The 27,722-nt window shown below is 39.9% G+C and overlaps 2 protein-coding genes across 2 annotated transcripts in view; one reads left to right on the top strand and one right to left on the bottom strand.

Moving 5' to 3' along the window:
• The window catches only part of LOC149808325 (ribosomal oxygenase 1-like), a 73,194-nt gene extending 70,943 nt beyond the window's left edge, over window positions 1-2,251 (bottom strand). Inside the window, exon 1 of the mRNA XM_089975873.1 lies at window positions 2,194-2,251. The gene's annotated coding sequence lies outside the window, so the exon portion shown is untranslated. The remainder of the gene's footprint in view (window positions 1-2,193) is intronic.
• A 22,603-nt stretch (window positions 2,252-24,854) lies between these two features.
• Window positions 24,855-27,722, top strand: part of LOC149808324 (proteasome activator complex subunit 4B-like) — a 155,972-nt gene continuing 153,104 nt past the window's right edge. Inside the window, exon 1 of the mRNA XM_089975872.1 lies at window positions 24,855-25,099. Coding sequence (XP_089831998.1) covers window positions 24,906-25,099 — 194 coding nt within the window. The 5' untranslated portion in view covers window positions 24,855-24,905. The remainder of the gene's footprint in view (window positions 25,100-27,722) is intronic.

Raw genomic sequence — 27,722 nt, 5'->3', positions numbered from 1 at the left:
GAACATTTGTTACTATGACTTTTGCAAAATAATTTGTGGATTATTCTTGGATTTTTTTTGGATTTGATTCTTGAAACCATAAGTTCTTCTCCTGTTTTCATTTTTACAAGAAAATAAATTATTTGTTAAATTTTAAAAAGCTGATTGTTTTCACTCTTGTTTTGTTACTGTTTTTTCAAGCCTAAACATGTAACATTCTGCAATTAGCGTTATTTATGATACGGTTTGCAAACAATTAGAGACTGACATGCAATTCTGTGGTTTTCCCCACAAGATAATGAATTTGGACAAGCAAAATTTACTTTAACAGTCCAAAATGTGGTTATAAATAGATAATTATAGTATGTGTGTGCGTGTGATTTGGACTTTTAACGTACCTTTAAAAAAATTTCAGTCATATCACTATGATTTCTGCAGTGTGGCAGTTTATAGTGATATCCAGCACTGCGGCATCATGTCGCAGACATGTAGCATGATGTCCCACCCAGTCACATTATCCTGACACCAGGCTGACCAGTCCTCATGCTAGCCTCTTAATGCTAAGCGCCAAGCAAGGCGGCTGTTAGTACCATTTTACTAAGTCTTTGGTATGACTCTGCTGGGGATCGAACCCACAACCTCCCATATCCAAGACAGATGCTCTAACCCCTAGACCACCAGAGCGGTGACAACTATTGTAAAAGTAAAAAAAAAATGCTATCACCTAATACAGTCACCATGGTCAAGTGGAAATATGTTGAACTTTTACAAAAAAGACCCAAGATCAACTCCCATTCTCAGCATTTTTATTTTTACTGTATGCTTTATCTTGGATGTAGATTTTAAGTATATGCTTTGTTACCTTTAGTTCAGAATGAATTATGCTACAAAGATTTGATGTGCAAATATGTAAACAAACAACCTTAAGATGAATGGTAAATAGTTAACATATCCAAGAAATCTGCTATTTTGAAACTCTTAATACACTAGCCAATTCAGCTGGACTTAAAATAAAAAGAAAATGTGTGTCTTCTGTGTGAATAACAGAGCCAGTTCATTGATTGGGTGACAATACTGGAATTTTCCACCCAGGAGATTCATTAAATATTATTTTAAACTTTATATTTCTAACACAGGTGAAGGAGTATAGCACAGTCAAATTTTAACTACTGTGACTTGCAAATATTGATACAGTTGCAAAAATGGATATATTTCAAAGACCAGGTATGTGGTAGCCATAAAAATAGCTTTACATAAACTATACTCCCTGCAGCTGAGTGAACAATGTTTCCAGATGAGGTTTTGTGGCAAATAGTCTTTGCAGCTAAGAAATAACATAAATTGGTGTGTCATGGTTGCATATGGATAAACAAGTGAATATTCAATTACTATGCATTGCATTTGGTATTCATTTTTATCCATGTGTAACAAAACAATGTTATGCACTACTTAGAATCAGATGCATGAGTGGTAACTAAACCAGATCAACTTAAATGTTTTTTATTTAAATTTTTTGTGTTCAGATTTTTAACATAGCTGTGCAAATTTTTCAGTCATATCGCTACGATGTCTAGCATTGGGGCATCATGCCACAGATATGTAGCATGATGTCCAACCCATTTACATTATCCTGACACCAGGCCGACCAGTCCTACCACTATCCTCTTAATGCTAACCGCCTAGCGAGGGGATTTTTAATTTTCAATTTTGGGGTATTTAAGATAAAATTACATGACTTCTGTTTAATTGGGAACATATTTTAAGCTTTAAAACATAATTTTTGGTGTTTTGGCTTTTCTCAATAGTTCTAGTCTAGTATGTCTCAGGGTGATTAGTCGATACAACCATAACCCAATTGCCCCTTTGTTACATTTATGCATGTGCCTTCCAAGACACTTCTAGTGATTGTTTCAAAATAATCTTAAATGTTTTTCAAAGAAACAAAATCTGCGTTATCTGTTCCAATGGCAATCTCTTAAAGTATGAAATAGTTTTGTTTACCTGTTAGTTTTACCATAATATAAACGGCCGAATATAAACAAGGTACTGCCTGTTACAATTTCGTTACAAGGTATAGTTTCTGCTGTGCTCATTTGAAGTAGTGTAGCCAAAATACATGGCGTAACGACCAATGTGTTATGATAAACCTTAATGCTATCGCTTAAACATATTATAAATTGACAACTGAAAATAGCATGCATAATTCAGACTTACCTTGTCTATCTCAAACACATGCTCATAATGCTTCAAACAGTCAAGTAGCATTCCAAATGAGACCGCTAAAAAGTTAGTGTTAAATTATTATGTACCCTCACTAATTTGATCCTTCATTCACAAATACATTCCATTCTTGTTTACATAATTTATAATGGCTCTGTATTTTTTAAGGGAAATGTTCAATAAATAAATGAATAAGTTCCAATGGAAATTTAACACATTCCTGCACTTTGAATACAAAAAAGGCTGCATGGGAACTAATATGGATGAAACATCTAGACATATATTTAAATTATATCTTTCTTCGATTGCTTTAATCACGCCTTGAAAACATGATCGAAGAGTAACCTTATTTATCTTGATATTATATATTTCATATTTAGAGGATTTTATTCAATTCCTTTTTTTATTAATTAAGTTATCTGCGAACGTCTCTATATTTAAATATTGTTTTAACAACAGGTTACTGCTCTTGCATTAGATCTCAAAATTCATGTATAATTAGTAGTGACACTTTAGCGACAATGGGAATTAGCATTAAAAACCACCCTGGGCCACTTTGGCGACAATGGGAAATTTAACATTACGTAAACCCCTGGGCCACTTTAGCGACCATGGGAAATTAACATGGGAATATATTTTTGGTCTGTTGAGCGACAACGGAAATTTAACATGGGAGAAGGAAAAAAAAAGCAATTCAAGGGACAAGGGGAATTTAACATCGGATTTTTTTTTTTTAAATAAAAAAAAAATAAAAAAGGGGTAGGCAATTGAAAGTCTATCTTTTTTCGAGAGATGTGGGTGGCCCTGAAAAGGGTCTTTAGGTTTCTTCTTCTTCTTCTAATTTCTTCTATTTCTCCACTAGCTTCTTATTTTCTGTCCTACACTTTTTCTATTCTTTTCTTTCTTTTCTTCCTCCTTTCTCTTCTTTTTCTCTTCTTTCTGCTTCTCCTCCTCTTCTTTATTCCTCTTCTCATTTTCTTCTTCTTTTTCAATTTTTTCGTTCAATGCTCTCATCCTTATCCTTTCCTCTTCATCCTCCTTCTCCTCCTTTATTTCTTTCAACAGATCACTGATGATTTCCTTTAGTTTTCGTAAGTTGTTAATCTCCATCTTCACTCGATGGGGACATTTGCTCCATCATGCCCAAATTGTCCAGGACGTCTTGCAGTTTTTTCATTTTATCAAGATGGTTCGAAGCCATCTTCTTTTTTTATTCTTTGCAGAATGGTGTGAATGACGAACTTTGTGGGTTCTTATAGTTAAAGCGCGGACGTGAAGGAAAACATCCCCCTAAGACCCAAAACTTATATTACCTAGATTATCACTTAAAACGCGCGGACGTGAAGGAAAACATCCCGTACTTTTCTCTTTTCATATTATCTACTATCCACATACGCCAACCAGCAATAAATTAACCCAAAATCTACCATTCACGGTGACTTTTCCTTTGGTGAATGTAATATTTTGTCCCAGATCTCCTTTTATAGCAATGTTGACTTGCTGACAGGCAAATAGTGAGGATGTACAAATTCGCGGTGGACGCGATAAGTGTTTCCACCATCCTCGTCAGCGGCCGTGGCAGAATCCACTTTGAAAGGAATGACACGCAGTAACGGTACGGAGGTGTGTCCCACCACGTTGTACTCCACCACATCGGAGTACACAAAGATCAAATTCAGTCCTTGGTTCATTTCTACCGGGGAACGAAATAACTTGCTAAAAGACTCGTTGTCGGAAATGACTGGTAATTCGTTTTTCTTGATCATGACCATTCTCATGTCCATGTCTCCGCCCAACATGTCAAACAATTCAGGACAAAATAAAATGGACATGATTTTACCCCCGTCAAATTTCATCAAGAAACGACGAGCTGCTTTGTGGTATTCCATGGTGACACTTGTTTTGACACTTTCCAAAGCTTTAAGAAACACGACATTAAATCTGGAGGTAACGGTGCTGACCAAATGTTGACCACTAAAATAATAGCCTGGGGGAACGAACAAGTGGTAGGACCACTTTTGAGTTTTGTCATCATAGCTTTTGTGTTCATATTTGACATGGGTATTCAAGTACTTTTGCAATGATTCGTCATGAACTTCCACCGTAAAAAAATTTTGATTAGGAAGGACATTGAGGACTTGGGTCGGGTGAATGATTTCCACTAAAGCCACTTCCCAATGGGCTTCGTGATCTAATTGGATGGCCTGAGGTAATTTGGCCGTGTAACAGCACAACGTGTTCTTGGGAAACACCTCCATGGAACTGTCACTGGGTAAGGTTAAGTAAAATTGGTTGTTAGTGTGACTCATAATTCCAGAGTTCTGTGGCTGTCCGAGGGGTTACTGGACGTCAGAGGCGTGTCTCCGCCTAAAATGGGGTTGTTGTTGTGGTTGTTATTGGAGTGGTGATTGACACTGGCACTGGACACAAAGTCCCCGTTGTTCCCGTTCGAGGAGAATTTCAGGGAGGGATTGGGAAGCAGGTAACCGATGCAACTGCTTAATAAAATGGTCCACAATTGTTTGTCTCCTTGTTGCAAACTCAGATTGGCAATGGCTGCCCCGATGACACAATACACCACGAAGATTTGACAGAAAAAGACGATTTGCGTTTTAGGCACACGTTCTCCACACCACACCCACAAAGGTTGTTTTTGTAAATCTTGCAGAGAAGAACTGGGTGAAGGAGTGGTAGCAGTAGTAGCTGCGTCTGTGTGAAAGGGTATGATGGTCACTTCCTTTTATAGTCGATGACTTGCGAAGCGTCGATCCAAGAATCAAAACTGGGTGGATATCCTTTCCAACGTACTTTCACTTCTTTGACACGTCGTTTGCCCACTTTACGGGTTCTGCGTTCGAGAATGCTTTCGATGTCGTACACGTCGTCTTCTTTTTTGGTGACACGTTGTAACTCGGGCAAATAAAATGTTCTTTGAGCACTTCTCCGTTCATGTCTTCCATATTATAGACGGCAGGATCACGGTCATGCACTCGTCCAGTGACACGAAACAATTCGGTAGTCCAGTTAGGTAAGTAACCTTTGGTTTTGCCAATGCGTACCCAATCTCCTGCGGCCAACGCTCCACTTTTCTTGGGGACAGCCCTCGTCGGGGACGTACCAAACATGCGCTCAAACACCAGCACTTCGTTCTCGGGAGTCACCTCTTGCGGGGCACGTCAGATGCTTCGATTGTAAGATTGGTTGTACGCTTGCACCAGGTGCGGTAAGATGTCGATGTACTTCAGAGTGTGATGATCCGTAAAATATTTCCACATGCGTTCTTTCAAAGTGCGTTGAAAACGTTCCACGATGCTGGCTTTGGTTTCGGGATTCTCGGTGGTAAAAAAATGAATGTCACGTTTCTTTAATTCTTTTTGGAAAGCTTGGTTCAGAAATTCGGTGCCTTTGTCCATTTGCCATCGAAGAGAGTGACGACCGCTTTGTTTCAACACTCGTTGCAGGGCTCACACTAACTTGCTGCTCGATTTGGAAGTCAAGGGTACGACCCAGGCAAATTTGGAAAAGACGTCGATGACACAAAACAAATATTTGTAGCTGGCTAAATGAGAGACATCGGCTAAATCGGCTTGCCATTGATGATCGATGCCTTCCACTCGGGTGCGACTTCTGGAAAATTTGCGTCGAATGGGTTTGTGTAAAGTGTAGGTAGCTTGTTCTTGTAACCATCGTTGCACTTGAGGTAAACGGAGACTTTTCAGCCGAGTTTTGGCAGCACGATACAATTTTTGAACTCCTCCGTAACCTACAGGATGGGACGGATCGTAGTAAATGCTGGCTAACACCTTCTCCATTTTTTTGTTTCTTAATAAGGCACCCACTCTTCGAGGACGCTACTTTGGGTGGGACGAAAAGGTAGTTTGGAAACGGATTTACGTGTCCGATGGGCTACGGGAGTAGAAGTCGAAGGTAGTGGTGGTGGAGGTGGCAATGGAATGGCTTTGGTCTTGTCTTCTTTTCTTTTTTCACTTCTGGTTTCCCTTCTTTCTTTTTCAGTTCTGTCAAAGGAGGAGTGGACATCATCTTTTTAACCCAAGCTTTCATTTCTTCTCGATGGGGTGTGGGGGACGGGGTCAACAAGGATGCCGCAATCTTACTAGACATGGGAGCTGCTGACGGTGTTTGAAACACTTCTCGCATCTCTTCTTCTTCAGGTCTTCGTGGGGTAGCATCTGTGGTGACCCCTGAGGATGGCAGTAGTGGTGGTGGTGGTAGTGATGATGGTGCTGGACTTTTCATCAAGGTCTTAAAATCTTTCAGAGTGGGTAGAGCTGTTTCGTCTAAAGCTTTCTGGTGAAAGAGTTGCAGTCGTTGCAAGAGTTGACCGTACTTTTGCGATTTTTCTGTTTCGGACAAATCTTGGCGATCCATCAAGGACTGCAATTCGTGTTGTAACTGGGACATCTCGCTCAAATTGGGATTGGGAGTAAATGCGGGATGCGTTGTTCTTGCCAACGATGGTATTCCATCCATCGTTTGTAAGGTACTAAAGCTAGTTTTCGTCCTTCCATGGGATGTCAGGGGTTGATTCTGAGATCTTGGGACTCCAGAGAGCCTTTTTATCTTGCTCCCACCAGTCCTCCCAACATGGTTCCCAAGACTTCTTTCAGCAATGGACCTAACAAGAGGGGTAAAATTCCTCCACGTTGGACCAACATCTTCTTTTTTTGACGAATGGGGATTTTCTTTTGAACCATTTGGCGAAGAACGTGACGATGTTTGCCTAAGCATTGTTTCTGGTGTTTGGACAAAGGGATCGTACCTTTCAAGACGTTCAAACAACATTCGCACACGGTATCGATAACCTCTTTGGAGGCCGTTTGAATGAGTTTTTTTCGTAGGGGTGGAGAAGCTTTGGACAGGACAGATAACATGTCCACATGTTTGACTAAACGAGGAGGCAGTCCTTTCCTTTTCTTTCCTTGGGGCTGTTTAGAAGAGGGATGTTTTCTGGAGGGTGACATCTTCAGGAGCACCAAAATACTGATACCCCTACTTAGTCACAGGCCTTTTTTATACAGGAACGCGTCGCCACTGATTGTCTTTACGTCGTATCAACTTCAGGACAGGCATGACACGTCGTGCAGGGGTACGCAACGGACTAAATCGAGCCAGTTCTTGCTTGGACAAATCCAGTAAACTTTGTAACATGCCCGATCTTTCTTGGACTTTGATTTTGGGAGAAGGTACTTTGTTAGCAGCGGCCACTGCCACTAAATTGGATGGTCCTGCTACTGGAGAAGTTCTTGGGGTCATCAACAGAGAAGTTCTTGGTGTGATCAACGTCTCCAAGTACTCTTCAGTTCTTGGTGTCATCAATGGGGAAGTGGATGAACCTGAAGCTGCCGGAGACTCGGTCACCGCCGTTGCAGGTCGTGGTTTGCGAGTGTAAGGTTGCGTCCTGGCCGAAGTGCCTCTCTTGCGACTAGTTTTTTGTGGACTTTTCTTTTTCTGGGGACTTTTTCTCTGCTTCTTTTTCTGGGGGCTTTTCTTTTTCCGGTGTGGTGTCTGGTAAGAAGAGGCTCCCGCCACTGGAGAAGTTCTTGGAGACACAGGGACTTGGTCTTGACACCGTGGCTCTTTTTCTTCTTGGAGCTTCGTTTGACTTTTTTCTTGGGGAGAAGTTTGGGAGCATTAGGATCCCATCTTAAGAGAGAGCGAATGATGACCCCTCCTAGAGTACCGCTCCCTCCAGGTTTCAAAATGATTTGTTTTTTGGTTTGAGTGTCGATGCGAGGATCGGCCAGTTGGGTCAAATCGACTTTGTTTCGATCAAAAAAGCGTTTGGTTTGATGAGGAATCTGAATGATCCCTTGGAGTAATTGACGTGCTGTCACCGTGAACCATCGTAAGACTTCTTTGAGACTAGCTTCTAAGACACGAGCTCTTATTTGTGGATTTTTTTCTCGACTGATGCCATACAAGGCACGAATCAATTTGACGTGAAGATGCGACTGCAGGGACGTCATGTTCAAACTGTGTGAGACAGACGAAAAGTGTCTGAGGTTTTTATAGATTTTTTTTGTTGAGTGAAGTTAAGTCGAGGACGGAGACGTGTACAGGACAGGCCCTCCGTCTTGGCACCAGTGGTAAAACAAGTGGGTACGAAATCGCAAATCATAGGGGGTCGTAGGTTTCAAATCGACGAGTAAATAGACGTGTAGAGTTTGAGTGGCATCATCGTACGCCTGAATCAGCCAAGGCGTTCCTAACTGTTTGGCTAAGACTTGCACTTGCGATTTATCTCGAGGGCTTTTAAACAAGACCACGTAATGCGCATTGAGACTGATGGTGCGATGGGCTTTACTTTGTTGAAACAAATTTTGAGTGATGTAAACGACACTGGCATTACGGTGATGCCCTTTGCGCGTAAACCACAGTTTAATTTCTTCTTCGTCTTCTCCTAACATGTCGTCGAAAATGACCAAATGGGTTTGACGGGAGTCAGAGACGATGCCGTCGTCTTCTTTAGGAATGCCTTCCACAAACACGATGGAATCGCCTTGACTTTCTCGCAAGAGGCTGTACGCCGATTGCCACTCTTTGTAACATCACACGATGCGTTGCGGTGGTCGATCGATCAAATGATGTTTATGTTCGATCAAACGTTTGACGAATTCGGTTTTGCCTGAACCGCTAGGTCCAGCAATGAGCATGTTAAAGGGATGGCGAAGGTAACAAAGCCTCCCAACTGACACGATCTAAGTGTTCGTCGATGACTTTGACAGTGGAGGAAGAGACAGCAGAGACAGCAGAAGTAGCCATAGTGTTAGGAATGTCACTTGTGACACGAAAACAGACAAGACAAGAGTTTATATACTTTTTCAGGACACGTTTATTGAATGTTTTAAACATGAACACGAAAGACAAAAATACATAAAAGCCAAAGGCTTAAATACAACGATAAAAGGCACATGATAACCATCAACGTGGAATAAAAGCAAGTGTCTGTACAACATGTTTTGGGTAATGTTCTGACCAGTTCTATAGGGGGTAAGGTCACACAAGTGTCCTCCCAAAAGGGTCTTTCAGGCATGTCCACGACAGTCCTGTCCTGGGTGACGGGTTCTTCTTCTGGCACTGTCACTAACACAGGTTGAAAAGTAACTTTTTTCCTTGAACAACTCTCGTGCATACTGGGCCACTTCTTGGGTCCAAGCCTCAAAACCCCCATTTTTCCAGTCACGGACATCTGTCCAATGAGGGTGTAAGTCACAAACTACACACACGTCGTCATACACGTCTTCGGTAGCTGAAAGTTGACGAATCTTTTTATCCCGTAGAGGTCGAGAAGTATCCAGATGAAAACGCAAGGCTTTGAGCAAAAGGAGTCTTTCGTGATCATTTAAGGACATTTGGGTGGTAAGTACTGTTCGTAAAGAGTCCACAAGGAATCGGCAGGTAAACGAAATCCCAGAAAATAAGTCACTAAGACACACACTATGCGTCGTCCCAAATTGAATGGATACAGTTCTTGTAATAATTGATGGTAATGATCCACGGTTTGAATATGGTCATTGAGTTCCTTCCAAGGAATCTGTTCAATCACATGTGATAAAAGTCGTGGCATGGATTCCTGTTTTTATACTCTCTTTGTTTCGGAAGCAATACACGTACTTTCTAGTCAGAGATCTTCGTTCTCCAGTGGGGAATCTAAATCTTGCATACTGTAACCTAAACTTCAGAGTTTGTTTAGAAGTTTCCTCTTCCTCTAAGTAGATTCCACGTAAAATATGTTGGTAATCCTTTAACGCGTCTTCCTCAATGCGTTGCACTAAGTGAATCTCGAAGTAACCAAAATGATGAACATTTCATTCATTCCCTGACTCAAAGTGTTGAACAAGGTCTGACCACTGAACCAAATTCTGACGAATCACTTATTTTATACCATTCAGGTACCAGTGGTTAAACATCTGGCGACGTAACGGATGCAGCTGTTCTTTTCGTTTGACTTGTATTTTGACCAGCTCTCGGTAAATGAGTTCTCTGAACTCCACAGGCAAAGCACGAATGTTCTCTTGTAAAGTATCCATGAATAGGTCATACTAAATTCTCTTACTGACACAAGAAATGTACCGTTTACACATACACGGTTTTAATTCATTGTCGAATCTAAATCGTTTAATCACTAATCTACACATTAAAATTCGTTCAGAAGTTTCCTCTTTCACTAAGTTGACATTGCGTAAAAGATGTTGGTAATTCGTTAACTCTTCCTCTGGAATTGGATTCAGTAAGTTTACAATGTAGTAGATAGAATTATCAATACCAAACCAATTCATTTTAAAACCAGGGGGTCGTTGATCAATGTCTGTCCAATGGAACACTTTCAACTCAATCAGTCCTTCTATAGCCTTCAGGTACCAGTGGTTCAAACACCGGTGACGTAACGGATGCAACTGTTCTTTACGTTTCACTTGTATTTTGACCAGCTCTCGGTAAATGTGTTCTCTCAACTCCACAGGCAAAGCACGAATGTTCTCTTGTAAAGTATCCATGAATAGGTCAGTCCGTACAATTCACAATCTTCTCCTAGAGCAAAAGTAATCCACATAGTGAGTAATTTCTGACCACTGCCATTCAGGGTAACATCCAAGAATGTCACTGAACTCTTTTGATGTAAACGGTCTAGAGTAATATAATAGGACGAATGCACCCTTGACCCAGAGAAATCTAACACAGTGGTTGACTTTTTTTCACTTTCCTCTTGTGAATTTCTCGACACAAAAGTTCTACAGTCACCCATTGAGATTTCACTCTGGCAAACCCCTGCCAAACTTCCTTGTAAATCTTCTCTTGCAGTTCTTTAGGTAATGATTCAATATCGTTTTTGAAATGAAGTTTAAATACTGGTCTCGGTGATGTCCAACATTTGACTCCTAACTAATCTGGTTTCTTCAACGACATGGTAAGTTACCTCAATGTCTCGGTCCCACTAAGGGTAAGTAATGACAATTCGGTGACCAAAGAGCATGTTCTAGGTAGGCCGAATCTTGTGGTTCCCAGTGGTGAAGTGACACACCGCAACTGAAGCACTTGACTTTGTCCCCTTCGCTCACGTAGAAAAATCCGGCTCTGGCTAATTCTTCAGGGGTCGGTCCTCCCAGATACTTAGGCCATTTTCCTTTGAACGATTGAAGACGATTTTCAAAGTCGCAGTATTTCGACAAACGCACAGGAAACGAATATTCGTCTTTCACAGGTTCGTTTCGATGAGGGTTGGGTGACATGGACAGGAGTTTGCTCAAGGCTGGATGACATCCGTAGGGGGGTAGACGTGAAGGTGGACATTTACCTTTAAAACGAAACCCAGTAAAGTGTCCAAGAGGACGAGCGGCATCGCTTTCGCATCTCTCAGGTTTGACACGCACAGCATCACTTTCCATGATAGGGGAAGTGAGAACAAAGTTCCCATGATGATTTACGGTATCGCTAAGGTCACAGCGTACAGCATCGTTCCCATCGCAAGGCTCACAATCGCATTCCACTTCAGAAGCCCCAAACTTGAATTGTGCCTTTCTAAACTTGTTTTGTGTTTCTCTTAAAGTATTCATCTTGTTCGCTTGGTCTTGGTAGTCACAATGAACTATCGATCTTGCCTAGGGTTCCTTTTTATATACAGACCCAATACCGACGTGTCCATATGGTAAAGTGAAATGATTGGGAAGTCGCACTCGCTTCTGGTACACGATTTGATAGACTTTTACCAAGGGTCGACTGACGATGTGGTGAGTGGGTAAACGTACTATCTTGTTGGGTTGATAGGTGGTCACTTTAAGGTGTTCATCTTCTCTGGACTGCAATGCTTCTTTCAATACACCAAAGTTCACCACTCGACTGGTACGATAAATCAGAGTCAATCCTTTCACTTTACACTTCGTGTGCACTTCTCCTTGTTTGTCCCGGTATTCGTAACCGTAATTTTTAGGACCACCACTGGCGAAACTTAGAATCTTGTCGTCGGGGTGCTCGTCTGTCCAGGCTCCTAAACGGTCTCCTTCAATGTCAGGGTGCTGTTGACTCGGGTGATCGATGTAAATGCAACTGTCCGTGTCAAAGTACAGGACACGTTCCCCTAACAGTTCTAAAGCTTCGTACAATTTTAAGCGAGCATGAGCTGTCACGTAAGCCGCAATGATGACATTTCCAAAAGGGTCGTCTTGTACAAAGTCCAGATCTTCGTAATTCACTAAAATCAAATTCTCGCGAACGACGTCCACGTGTTTGATGAATATGGTTTTGTCGTGAATCATCTGGAAGTAGCGGGAACGTTCGGTCAAATACTCCGTCTTGGGTAAACACGGTCGTTGTGCCATTTTACCCCATAAGCAATTTAACATCACTTTGGCAAACGATCGCCTGCCTTCGTTTTTCTCGATGAGATCTAAAGTGATGCCTTCTTGTGCCCAGTATTTCTCTTTGAATGTCTTTTGGTCTTCGGGAGTGTGACACCAGGAAGGATAGCCACTAGCTTCTTGCTTCAGTTTCAAAAAGGCATCCACGTAGTCTGCGAAAATGCCTTTCTGCGTGGGGTCACCCTTGTGGTATTGTTGTGTCTTGGGAAAGTGGCAAATTTCGTACACTTCTAACAGTTGGTATCCCATGTCCAGAGCTTTGAACAATTCTACGCTGACCCACGTCCCCGTCAAGGCGCGTTCTTCCTGGGTGTGCTGGCAAGGTCGATCTTGGTTGCACGTTTCGGCACAAGTACGGCACAAGGGAAACATCAGTTTGCCTTGACAATGGTGAGGTAAGACGGGATGGTATAAGTTCGTGGGAGGCAAAACTTTGCACTTGATAAAGCCTTCATATTGTCGAATGTTTTTCAGGTCGATGTGTTCGGTGAACAATTGTGGGTGCCCTGCAGGAAAGCGACAATATTTGCACACGTATTGATACAGCGAACACACGTCCAAGTATTTGATTTCTTCTCTTTCTCTTCGTCGGCTTGTTACAGCAAACAGGTGGCATTGGTCCTTCCTCCATACAAACTATCCCTTGGGTTCAGGGGGTCCATCAGCTTGTAACTTTCCACGAGGCGTTTAAATTCGGGATCGGTTTTCAAACGGTGATCGTATTCGTGTTCCCACATTTCCACCACTTGGTATCCTTGCTGTTCTAACTTTAGGCGTCGCTGACAAGTGTCCTGGTACAAGTCTTCCATGGTTCGTTGCAAAAACTGATTTTTAGTCCCACGGTCAGGGTAACAGACGGGACATCCGTGAAATAAGCAACCGTTAAACTCGTACACGATCTTGGGGTTTTCTAAGTCCCAGCCATCAACCGAATGTGTTCCGATGGTCTTTTCGCCTCCTCCGTTACGGGCATGCTGAATCCATTTGTCTTCCTTGTCGCACAAGTAATGTAACCAGCGTAGGGCTTTGACCGAGTATTGACGTTTGACATAGTTGTTCGTTTGAGGACTGATGACAGCCATGGTGTTTTCAGGCATGAATCGTTGTCGGTACACTAAGGAACACGCTTTGGCAATGATGCAAGCTTCCTTCAAAGGATCGACCCCTCCGTGTTCCATGAACAGTTCTCGAAATTTTCCACAGCAACGTCGTAAAATGTCCACGTCGGAACGACAATACTTTAACATTTCTTCATGAAAGTCGAAAGGGGTCGGAGGCATGAGCCTGGAACCAAGCGTAGAAATCTTCTCGTTGTTCGGTACGCATGTTGTCGGGGTCGTAATAGTGAGCCTCAGGCAAATCGGGTAGAACGGCATGTTGATTGGCTTCCGTATTGAAAAAGTGTGGAAAATACCCTTTAGCCATTTCTCTCATTCCAAACGTTTTAGGCATTCGGCTCAAAGGCATGGCCAAGTAACTCATCGAATCTTTAAACTGTACTTGTCCCACTTGCATGAAAATGATTTTGGCTCCGTTCAAAGTGACTTTAGGACGCTCGGTGCCTTGTTCCGTATAGTATCTGAGAAGAAACTGTCCATCGTATCCGGAGAAATTGTGAGCCATCACCGTGGCATGACGATGACAATCTCCGTAACGTTCGATGTCCTCTTGGCTCCACGTCTTGTCGATGGGGTCTAAGACTCATCGGGCGAAATCGGTGTGCGTGTTCGGTCCCCGAACGATTTTTTCACGCCCTCCAGGAATCTTACTGCAGTGAGGGCAGTGACTGAAGATAGGTTCTTGAATGCACTTCTCGCACGCTCGATGAGCCACGCAGAAATTAGGAATGTGAATGCCGGTCTCTTGCATGCATTCGAAATCGAAAAAGATGAAATTGCCTTTCTTCTTGTGTCCTACCTCTTTCTCTTATTGGAGTTGGTAATTTTGCATGTTGCATTGGTTTTCCAAGTCCACGATGTGGTGACAAATGTGACATTTTTTCTTTCCTCGACATACGTGTGCCTTGACACTGTTGGTACGTATGCCTTGTCCACACGTAGGGCACAATCTCAGCAATTGACAAGCACATTTCTGCTGTGAACCTTGCGTCTTCAAATGTTGTTGGTAACAGGCAGGACTGACAAACGTGCGCAGACAAGCAGAACAATGCACTGGTTCTTGCCCTTCGTTCAGACAGGGTGGAGAGGCCAAACATCCTGAGCATTTCGATCCACAATGCTTGTGTTGTTCTCGATTGTTATAGCCATAGTCACATTTCTCATAGTAATATCTGTATCCCGGGAATCCGGTGATACTGGTAATGGTATCCAACTGTTCATCGTGATGATAGACATGAATGTATTTTCCATCCTTAAAGTCTTTCACTCGAAACAACAGAGGCCCACGCATTTCTTGAGGGTGCACTTTCAAGGTGTAGCGTGGAGCTAGGACATCTTGCAATGTTTGCATTTCAGGAATGCACAGGGTGTGTCTGTGGACAGGCCGGCTTGTTGTAACAGGAGTTCTGCTTCACTTCGTTGTTTGGCTCGGTCCGATTTTTTAATAGTTTTCCAGGCTCTTTTCCATTCTGCCGTGTCGTTCTTGTTAGCATAGGTTCGTTCCACCACGATAGCCCTGGCTAAACACATCTGGTCTTGAGGGTTGTTAATTCGGACGAGACTCTTTTTGGTGCTGCGAAGGTCGTTCACCAATAAGACCTTTTTGCGGCCAGTCCCTTGAGGAGGAGAGACGTGGGTCATGTCTAGTGTGGCTTTTCCATCGGTGATGTCAAACTGGTCTTTGGATTGTTGCACGTGTTGAATCTTGTCCATGACTTTGGAAGCGGTCAATTCTGCAGGGCTGCTAAACTCGATCCAAACAGGGGATTTCAAGCCGTCGTGTTCTATGGAAAGTCTCAAGCGACCGTCTTCTTTGGGTTGACATTGTCGCTTGAGTGTGTTGAGCAAAGAATCCCACATCTCGGTGATAAACCCTTCTGCTTTCTCCAAGGGTACGTCAGACTTGAAATCTTTAAACTTCACTGTGTAGGTGTAAGCCGTGGTTCTAAATTTTCTAGAGGGACGCTTTTCCGTCTCTTGAATGGAATAATACTTTTCAGGGTTGACTAAGGGTGGTGAACTTTGCTTAGAGGGTTTGGATTCTGGTTCATTCAGGTCCTCTTCAAAATCACTGGCATGAATTTGTGCCAAGACTTCAGCCCTGGTACGAGGCGATAGATCACGTTTCTGCCTCTTACTTTCTTCTTCTTTCTTCTCAAATGAATTGGATCGTTTCATCTTGATAGCAATACGTCAAATGACTAAAGTTTAAACACCATGGACTAATTTATAGTCATGGCAGACCAGCGTATATAAAAGGGTGTGTGTCTTGTCCTTTCACTATTCATTTCACTCTCAAACCGAGCGCAACGATGGAAGAGACTACACAAATCGAACGTTTCATCAGAGCTTTGCGAGGGGTCATTAGAAAATTCTCTTCAGACCTGTCGACGGACTACTTTCCTTCCTTGCGAGATAAAAGTCAAGATACTTGCTATATCTGTCAGAAGAAAGGGCATTGGTCTTCAGAGTGTCCAGACCGTCAAAAAACGAAAAAAGGGGTTAGAAAAGACAGAAGTCAAGATACCTGTTATTATTGTCAAGAAAAAGGACATTGGTCTCCAGATTGCCCAAAAAAGAAACAAGAGGAGTCAGAAGAAGAGAGGGATTCCTCAGAGGAAGAAGAAGAGGAGGAAGAAAGCAGACAGGTGAAGAAAAAGAAACAGGAGAAGAAAAGAAGGGAAGAAAGTGAGGAGGAAGAGGAGGAAATGACTGTGACGGTGAAGAAATTCAAAAAACAGAGAGACTAAACAATGAGAGAGAAGAAGTCTATGAACTTTTTAAAGTGCTCTGTTGTGAATTGTGAATTGGATTGTAAATATTTATAAAAGAATAAATTAGGTATAAAAAGGTAAGTGTCTTTGGGTTTTGATTTTAAAATAAGAACTTACACTCACACATTCATACACACGTACTATAGGGGTAAAATGGTTTTTTTTTTTTTGAGTTTGAATGGATGTTGGCAATTGAAAGTCTGTCTCTTTTCGAGAGACGTGGGTGGCCCTGAAAAGGGCCTTTTTTGGTGTAGGGGTGAGTTTAAGCAATCAACTTTAACTGTCTTAAGCCTTTGCCACGGCCAAGGCCTACTTCTGGATGATGATGATGATGATTTGGTTGAAATCACTAAGGGTGGCACGGTAGGCTTAGTCACAGGGTTGGAGTGTTTAGCTCGGGAAGGTCGTATTCTTTTCGGTCGTAATAAAGAAGTCTGATACATTTGTTTCAGACTTCTTAACTCCGCTAAAATGTCAAACAGTACCGTGACCGTTTGATTTTCACACCCTTGTTTCTTTGCTGCTGCTTCTTCTTCTTCTTGTTTTTTTCTTACCTCTTCTTCTTGCTGTTGTTGCTGTAGAAGAAAAACTTGTTCCGCTTCCTTTTGCTGTTGTATAAATTTCTCCAATTCTTCTTTCTGTCTCTGTCTAAAATTCTCCACGTGTGGTAATGAAGGAGAAGGTACCGGAACAAATTCTTGCGAGGTAAGAAAATCCACAAAATCCCAATTCACCTCTTCTGAAAGTAAATCCGGGTTCCCTTGGGTGGTCTCCACTGCTGGTGCACCCCAATTTATCGTTTTCTGAGTTTCCGTCATGTTGAATAACTGTCGCATGAATTGACTGCGCACAGGCGCTAGCAATCTATATAGACCACGTGACGTCACAGACTGCTCTCTTCGGATTGGATGAGGGCTGACTGAATTTTGTAACGCGTGTTTGGATTGGTCAACAAACTCAAAATCCGTTTCAATCCTTTCTCTCCCTATAAATAAGTGCAGTTCACTGCATTCCTTCACTTGTTCTCGGAGCCTCAACATGTGGACCAATGTGCAATCTTCTACGCTTGTGTCAACGATGATGTTCAGGACGGACATACCGATGTATGTCCGATCCGAGTGGACAGTTGTCCATAGGACCGCCACAAGCCTATGGATACGTAGGATTTACGTGGAGAGGCAAGGATGCCTCAAAAGAGTTTTAGTCTATGGACCTACCATTTGACGAAGCCTAAGACGAAGAAGATGTTGCAGATGCCCTTTATGTTAAGGGCATATTAACATAAACCCAAAGGCCCTTTTCAGGGCCACCCACATCTCTCGAAAAGAGATAGACTTTCAATTGCCTACCCCTTTTTCTATTTTTTTATTTAAAAAAAAAATCCCATGTTAAATTCCCCTTGTCCCTAGAATTTCTTTTTTTCTCCCATGTTAAATTTCCCTTGTCGCTCAACAGACCCAAAATATATTCCCATGTTAATTTCCCATTGTCGCTAAAGTGGCCCAGGGGTTTACGTAATGTTAAATTTCCCATTGTCGCCAAAGTGGCCCAGGGTGATTTTTAATGCTAATTCCCATCGTCGCTAAAGTGGCCCCATTCACTACTATCATTATACCGTTGAATTAATCTCTAACAAGTTCTGAAATATTTTTATTCATATGAGGAACACCAATAATTTTATCTTTTTGTGTTTACTGTGTCCGAAAACTGAATATCTTCTTTGATATGATTATAAAGGTTAAATATTTCAAAACAAATGCACGAAAAATCTGCAGTACTCATTTAAAGTTTCGTTTTATCACCATGATTGTTCTTTGGTTTGTGGCAATAGAAGTTGTACATAAGCATATTGCTTCTAGTATGCGCAAGCCTCCATACATTGACTTATTTTAAGTTCATTTTCTTGATCTTTAAACCAGCTAATTAACTTTATCCATTACACTGCTCCGTGCACATCCCACAACATTATGAAGTTTAAAATATTCCTTTTCGGTGGAGCATATTTTGACTCTTGTTCGTTTTCATACATTTTTAATTTGTTTTCCGAATATATACATACATACATACATACATACATACATACATACATATATATATATATATATATATATATATATATATATATATATATATATATATATATATATATATATATATATATATATATATATATATATATATATATATATATATATATATATTCTTTTTCTTCTAAAATATATATTAAGATTCGTGTATGGTTTGGTTTCAACAATGGTTATAGGTCTAATATAACTGCTCATTGTATTTTGTTTTAGATTGATTCTCATCTTGACATATAACTTCAAAGTTCGTTTGAGAATAAAATATCTTTATGTGTTTTTTAAGCGTTCATAATAAATTAACAGACCTCAACGGAGCCGTCGACCCCTTTCAATCGTTTCAGCTCCATCGTTTCAGCATGTCCCTTACAGAAGTCACTCGAGATGTACAAGACCCTTTCAACCTAATTGTGCGCAGAGAAACTACTTCAGATCTTACTTAATACTGAAGCCACAGGACAATAAGGTACGAACAGCAGCCACGGTGTTTAGTACGATGACTATACATGAGGATTTGCTTGGTGGAGGTTTGATTTCACACCACATCAAGGCAGCGACAAAGAACATTTACACTCTATGAAATCGCGACAAACCTCATGTGGAAATATAGTTTGCAGTAGCTCTGGCCAACGTCATCATGGATGCCAAATTTGACAATACTCCGGAAATCAACATTTTGAGAAATAGGTTGATGATAATGATGACGTTTTAAAAGAAGAAGAAAATAAAAATACAGTCATCACGTCAACATGGACAGAGCAAGATTAACATTTAGTATTTTGTTTTCCTCGGGACTTGGTTTTAAGGATTATTAAGTCGAACCACAGAACATTACTATACGGCTGTCGAATCGATCGTCCTCGTCAGAAATAATACGACAAATGTATGCTGATGTAAGGTGCTCAAGAAGAAAAATTGGAAAAGTGTATAGAAGAGACTTTAACTCTCATCTCAGAAGAGAACACTTTTAGTAAGCGGTATAAAAAAATTGCATATCCATTTCTTACCCCAGCTGACTTCTCTGGAGAGCAACACGATTGAATCTCTCTTGCAAAAGAGCGCGGAGGTTATTCCTTGTTCATCGACTTACTTGACAGAAATTTTGCTAGAAAAAGTCAGGTGTGAATTGGTGACTTATCTTTGCCTTCTTACAGACAGTTCGTGCTCATCGCAAACCCAAAGTCATTCAACCCTATCTCATCATGTCACAAATATAGTCCATGCAGCGAAATCAGTCCACTACACTACTAAGATCATGGAAAGTCCCAGCTGAAAAGAGTTCTTCGAGATTACTAACAAGCTATTGTCAATAAACAAATCTACACCACTTTCAACTACCTTCTCTCCAGTCGACCTTCCGGACATGTTTGCAAATTTCTTCCGTGTCAAAGCACAAACCATTAGAGATAAGCTTGACACCACAATTTCAATTGACTCGTCGTCACCATACAGTTGAGATACAGAATTTGAGCGGCAACCATTAGCAGCATTTGTACCTGTCTCTATGGATTTCGTACGTACAATCCTGATGAAGAGTGCACCAAAGTCAAATGAACTTGATCCAATTCCATCATTACTGCTACTTGAGTGCTTAGATACAGTATTGCCTTCACTAACTGATGCTATTAATACCTCTCTCACATCTGGGGAATTCCCATCATTTTTCAAAACTGCCATTGTAAAGCCTCTGCTGAAGAAACCAACACTAGACCATAACGATTTATAGAACTACCGCCCAGTTTCTAATCTCCCATTCATATAAAAAATCTTAGAAAAGGTTGTTCTATCCCAGCTTGTATATCATCTAAATTCAAAGTTTTTTTTAGCAATGTACAATCTGCATATCGCCCTTGCCACATTACTGAAACTACTCTTCTAAAAGTAGTTAATGACATTCTCTCTGCGTTGGATAGCGGAAAGATTACAGTCCTCACCCTCCTTGATTTGTCTGCAGCATTTGAGACAATAGACCATGATATATTACTTCACCGTCTCCAGCATGTATTTGGCATTCACGATACAGCCTTAATATGGCTCAAGTCCTACTTGGTCAAAAGGACACAAATTGTATCTGCAAATGGAATATACTCCAGCCCAGTTGATCTATGTTGTGGTGTTTCACAGGGGTCTGTTCTTGGACCTGTTCTCTTCATTCTGTACACTCGGTCGCTCTCAAGTGTCATAGATCATCGTCCAGTGTCTCACCAATTGTACGCTGATGACACCCAAATATACAAATCTAGCCACCCAACTGAAGTTGATGCTACCATCTATGGTGTAGAGAGGTGCATTTCTGATGTGAAATCATGGATGACATGTAACAAGCCGTAGATGAATGATGATAAAACTAAGGCCATTCTGATCACAACACAAGACTTTCTCATTCACATCCTTTATCTCAAACAATAAATATCAGCAGCACCAACATTAAATTCACACAATCAGTACGAAACCTAGGTGTTACTCTGGACAGTACTCTCACATTGCACCAACATGTCATGAACATATGCAAGGCTGCATATCTTGAGCTGAGACGCATCAGCTCAATTCGCAAATATCTTTCAGTTGATGCCACTAAAACACTTGTGTGTTCATTAGTACTTTCAAGACTGGACTATTGTAACTCAATTATGTCTGGTTCGTCTCAGTATCTACTCCAGAAACTTCAAAACGTTCAAAACACAGTTGCTCGAATCATACTTTCAGTACCACGATTAGAGCACACCTCCCCGCAGCTATGTACCCTACACTGGCTATCCATTCGATCCAACCACAAAATTTGTTCTCTGTGCTACGTTTCACTGACTGACTCTAGTCCAACATACCTATCCGACCTCACCTATGTGTACACACCAGCAAGATACTTGCGCTCCTCTTCTGACAATCGTATACTCATTGTTCCCACTGTGAAAACAAAGTCATATGGACAGCGTTCTTTTGCATACCAGGGCCCGGCAACGTGGAATGAGTTGCCCACTGAACTTAGACACAAGGACACAGTGATCCCATGCAGGAGTGCTCTCAAAACTCACTTATTCCGACTGCAAGAACAGACGTAGAGACCTAGTAATGTTTCCTACCTTAGAATTCTCAGCATGTTTTTTTTTTATGTTGTCTAATTTATGGTGTTTGTTTTTGTAATCATATCATTATATATTTTTTTTTATGTTATAGGTGTTGTTTAATGTTAATCGCTTAGAGCTTCTAAAGATTAGGCGCTATACAAAGTCATTATTATTATTATTATTATTATTATTATTATCAACACAGACGATAGTCAACGATCAGGAAACCATGGATAGACCTCAACTTTACTAACGATCATTTTCTGGAATATTTTGGAATGGATCCTCTGGAAGACATTATAAATGACTTTATAAAAAGAAATGCTGTACTGACTAAATTCAGTAATGCGAGATTACAAGATCAGATTTATGTGGTGTATGGACAATATTGTCTGTATTTTCTTCATCAACGCAGTCGTGGAGTTCCTTTAGAACATTTATTGACTTGTTTTGATCATGAGTATTCTATAAAATAGAAATATGATTTGGTGAACAATATAGTTATCTCTTGTATCCCCCCCCTCCCCGAAACGAAACATGCATCAATAGAGAAGTGTTAGTGCCTTACATCACTGGAAATCAAGTTTGACTTCACGGTGCTTTAACGTCGTAAATATGTTCATGATTAGTATTGTCTGAGTGAGGGAAGCTTCTTCCTATTAAACATGCTGATTTAAAAAAAAAAAAAAGAAATGCTGTTTTGCTTTTTCTTGCTTTAAAGCAATACTGTATTGCCATGCTCTTTTATATTCTCACTATCGATCTTGGTAATGTTTTCTTTGATGCCTTCATACCGAATCTGATCGATGTTTTCTATCACATCCTTGCTTTTCTCATATCAAGCAGTGCGTTCGAAAGAATTGCCATCAACAAAGTGGGTGCTGGATAATATGGTATGTTTGACACTATGTTCTTTTACGATTTCACCCTCGTCTTTTACAACATACCCATTTCGATATTCAAAACGTGGTTGCTGAATAGTATATATTTAAAGTTGTTGGTGTTGGATTGTACACAAAAAGTGGGTGCTAGGTAGTAGGTACTATGGTGTATGTCGGAGAGTACTAAAGAGTGAGTGTTGCATGCTATACTTGTGTGATTTTGCATCGTACCGTTTTCGTTTGGTTATAGGTGAGGGTTTAAACTTAACAGAAGGCATTTGGGATACTGTTATGGGGTTTTGGACAGAAAAGGAAATGTGTTTGTTGGATAGTAATCAAACCATTGACGATGGCAAGTGCTTAAAACATTGTGTTGAAATGTTGGCTGTATTTTTGGATATTAATAAAAATGATGGGTGTTGGGTAGCATGTGTATGTTATTGTCTCCCTTTCTTTCACATCATACTTTTTTCGTCTGATAGTAGGTGGTAGTGGTGGTGGGGTTTCATGTACTACACAAGACGTTTTGGATTGTGTGCATGGAATGCTGGAGAATAACCAGAAAGCTGGTGTTGGCAACGTTTTTTGAATGGTATAGGTGGTGACTGGTATAGTACGTTTGTGTGATTTAATTTCCTAATCGTTTGATAGGTGTGGAGTTTTAGACACTAGACAAAGCTTGTTGGATAGTGTGTATGGGGTGTTATGTAGTAAGCAACTAATGGGCGTTGGACGGTAACCCCAAAAGTGGGTGTTGGATAGTATTAAAAAAGTGCGTATTGGTTACTTAGGCGTGTGTTGGCTAATATTAAAAAGTTAATATTAGATGGTATCTTTGTGTGGTTTCACTTCCTTCTTTTGAATAATACATTTTCATTTGACAGTAGTTATGTTTTTTGACGCTAGAACAGAAATTTGGATAGTGTGTATGACGGCTTGGATTGCAGCATAAAAAGTGGGTGTTGGAAAGTAATAAGAAAACGGCTGTTAGATAGTATAGGTGGTGTGTTCGATAGTAATCAAAAAGCAGATGCTGAATGTATACGTGTCATGTCTTTGAATAGTGATCAAGAAGTGGGTTATGGAGAGTATATGTGGTGTGCTGGGTAGTCTCGAACAATTTGAACATTACATCTCCCTTACGTTCCGTATATTTTTCAACATGAAAATGGTACATAACTAAAACAAGTTAACGTACGATTTCCCCTTTACTCCAAAGTGGCATTCGTTGAAGTCAACTCTATCTGTGTAACCTTGTGTTCCCAGCTGAGCTCCGGCACGTCTAACAAGGTTACCATATATTTTACATTCAGACAACAATTTCCCTATCTGAAAATAATGATGAGATTTGTATATAAATTTGACCAATCACTAAATTGACGGACTCTGGTATGTTTTTTTTTTAATTAAAAAATAAATATAACGAATAATCACAACCCGATTGTACCATCAACACAGCTCAGTTTAGTTGATCTTGCCACCATTTGATGTCCGACTGTGATTTGTATACATTCACTGAACTTTAAACCGAAGTTTTCAACATATTGTCAATGGTTTGTATGCAAAAATGAGTCTCGATAGCACATTTTTAGCTTATTAAATTCATTAGATACGTTGAGTTTGTTAAGGTGAGCTATTGAGTATTATGTAAGGAGTCGTACTCTTTTTTTTTTCAGTCTGGAATACATTTATAGACCATAGACAGGGCCGTAGAGAGCGATCACGGGCCCTGGGGTAAGAAACACCAGGGGCTCTCCTAGTTCTTGTTAAAAAAATATTCTTTTATAAAATTCAAAAGTGTTGATCGGCCCGGTTGCCTCCACCCCCGTAGTCCCTGACCATAAAGTTTTAGCGTATGTTGAACATTGTTCACACGTCTCTCTCTCTATCTCTCTCTCTCTCTCTCTCTCTCTCTCTCTCTCTCTCTCTCTCTATATATATATATATATATGGAATGGCTTTTTGTGCCTAATTACACTGAATCATATTTACTATATTTCAATATGCACATATATAAATCACACAATAAATAATGGCCTGAACTGAGAAAACGAAGAGTAGAAAATAAACTTGAACATATTAAACTGAAAAAGTCGATTGTCAACTCAGGAAACTAACAACACATTATGTTATGTAGTTCCCTTATTTGACATGGACCAAAAGTAGATTCACGGTGCTCTTTCCTAGTGAACATGGCTTTGATCAAGCGCGTAGATGAGTCTGATAGTATGGATGAAAATTTAATGGAAATGTTTTCGTTCTCTCACCGAGGAGTGTATTTGACTTGTTCCATATTAATATATTAGGTTTCAAGGATTGAGTATTGAAGAAAAGGATATGCATACCAATCTATAAAATGGAAACTATCTATTACTTCAAAGTCATGCTGACAGTAACACATTGAAGCTGATGAAATGGACGAGCGCGAAGAAAAGCTGGGGTTCAAGCCCCAAAAGGAGATTGTGTATAACACACTCTTACCATATGCAGACCAAATAGATGACGAGTCCATTAAGGTGCTGAAAGAAATAAAAGGCAATCTTGGTCGTGCAATCCAACTTCGTGATATCAAGGTTGGAGTTGGACACTGGGTTGGACAGCTGTCGAGGTATGAGTTGGCATAAAACGTGACAAATAAAGTATCAGCTTTTGCAACTAAACAAAGCTATTTTGTAATGATGGTATATACAAGACTGATTCAAATTAAGCCAAAACTACTTTACTCTAACTGAAATGAGTGGGCGTGAGTAATTCCAAAAGTTCGATTTTATAATTTTTCAGAAACACATTGTCCCACATTATTTCATGAAAATGAAGAGTCTAAAACGATCGATTGCGGTGCAAAACATGATTATAGCGTGAGCTTCGATTAGGACAAATAATTAAATCTATAGTAAGTCACATTTGTCAACAGTCGTCTGAGAAATAGACATATCCACATTCGTTTTCATGTACTCTAACACAAATTTTTGACCTTCATTAAAACTGATTCGTGTATTTATAAATTTATTTCTACAGAACGTATCCATGTTTATGTTAAACTAAACTCGGTAATGAAAATTATAAAAGAAATTTGTCATGTCACCATAGGGGGAGATAACTCAATGACCCTGCTGTATTGCTGATGATGCATGACATTTAATATTAGCAACATACTGAAAAGCCTTCCTAGAAGATAAAATTCAGTCATACATTTTTTACAATACCACTGACACTCTTTCTCACACAAACACTTGCACATACCATTTCTACACACCCTTGTTTTAAAATTAATATCATATCTGGTATATTCCCAGACTGTGTTATTTTTTTTAGACAAAGAAAGTATGTTTCTCTAATTCCAATTCCGAAGGGGTCAGGGGTCAGTGCATATGATTCCAAATTGAGAATAAACTATCTTTTCATGTAAGCATATAGACTGGAAATTAAAAATTTAAATAAAAGAAAACTTGTAAAAAAATTTAAAACATTTCGTACACATACAAAGAAGAAATTATTGTTAGACTCAACATTGTAAAATATCGCATACACATGTCCAAACATATAACCACACTGGCAATAATAAAAATACACATCAAGCTTCTGTCATTAAAATCCACTGGATGGCAAAATATATGCTTAATAGATGCAGTATTTGCCGCTCTAAATAGTTGAATTGATGGTAATGCAAGTGTCATTAGTGTCCATCTTTGCAGTTATTTGAGACTTGATTGTACTGTTGTTCAAACTCATCTGTTGGATTCCTTGAGTGAATCCTGGTCAGAACTGACTTGTTCTTGTCAGCATAATGTTAGTATTTTTAGAACTGTATCTGATGTGGTTTGACTATGTGAGATGTTTGTCTTTATATACCAATGAATATGCATCACATTTAGGACTGACCATTTTATTGGAAGAAGTAGCATGATATTTTCAAGTTTAATGGTGACTTTACAGGAAATACAGCAGTAATAAATGCCTCTGTCCAGTTCTGATATTAATGCCTTAATCAACACAAATTAACTGTGCAGACATCATGGTCTGATTATTAATTTCTTTCTGTCAAGTTATTTTATGTCTAGAATCATTTTGATATGCATGTGTCAATTAATAGTATTTTAACAAGGTTACAATAATGGATAATAATAAATAAACTAATCTGATTGTTCAATTCAGCTTGTGAATGCAGGTGGTGTTTCAATTTTGACAGACATCATACAGTACAGAATGACTTATGTCAGTATGTTGTTTTGCAGTATGTGCAAAGAAAAGCCTCACCTTTGTATTAGTGTTTCACAAGTAAAACTGCATCAGCCCAGAGTTATGACATTTTTGTTGTTGCTGAGCTTTGCTTGCTTTGTTTATAGCATATTGCTTCCTGAAATGAATCACACTTGTACACTATTCTGACAACTGAAATAATTATCTTTTGTGATTTATATATTGAGTAAAATCTGACTACAAAGAAATGTTGCTGTTGTTCACAAACTTGTGAATAATATTTAACATAGTTGACTTAAACATTCTCATTGGATGCAATGCAATTTCTACATTTATCTAGCACCTCCTTGATTACCTATAACATAAAAAAAACTGAGTTGTTCCACTTCGTGAATTTCACTGATGTAAATTAGCATGATGTGCATCCCCACAGCAGTCTTAAAAGGGCTTAACATATCACCTTAGCTATTCTTAGCTAATTATACATGACATGTTTGTACCTGACCTCCTTGCCCATTAATTGTTGTAAAACTTGCCCCAATGATAGATTTATTTGAGCTCTAAGCAGAACCTTTTACCTTTTATATTCTACTTGTTGCACTCATATAATGCATTTTCTTTTCTCTAGAAAATTAGTGAAATGATCAGTTACCCGGGTACCCAGTCAAAGGGAAATTGTATTTAATATGTGCAAATCTGACCCTGCTTTGTTGCTAGTTGATGCTGGCATTAATATAAAGCAAAAGTAAATTTTTTCTTTGGTTGAAGTGTACATGTATCTTGCTAATCAGATCCATCTGAAAGGGGTGACTTGTTGTCTAGGGGGTCAGGGTTGCACTTTTGAAAAGAAATAAGCCCAACTGGATGGATGGATGGATGGAAAACAGAATTGTGTAAAATATACTTGTATTACTGAGTGGAATATGTCCCAGTTAAAGTGACAGCTTACAATTTGTTCTAATTAGATCCATTAAAATCCATAATTCTTGACATTTTAAATCCAGTTATATAATAAATCCATAAATTTAATT

Source organism: Sinohyriopsis cumingii, chromosome 1 (assembly GCF_028554795.1).
Source record: "Sinohyriopsis cumingii isolate HCF-2022 chromosome 1, ASM2855479v2, whole genome shotgun sequence".
In the NCBI taxonomy this organism is placed as follows: domain Eukaryota; kingdom Metazoa; phylum Mollusca; class Bivalvia; order Unionida; family Unionidae; genus Sinohyriopsis; species Sinohyriopsis cumingii.
This window is presented reverse-complemented; position numbering and strand designations above follow the sequence as displayed.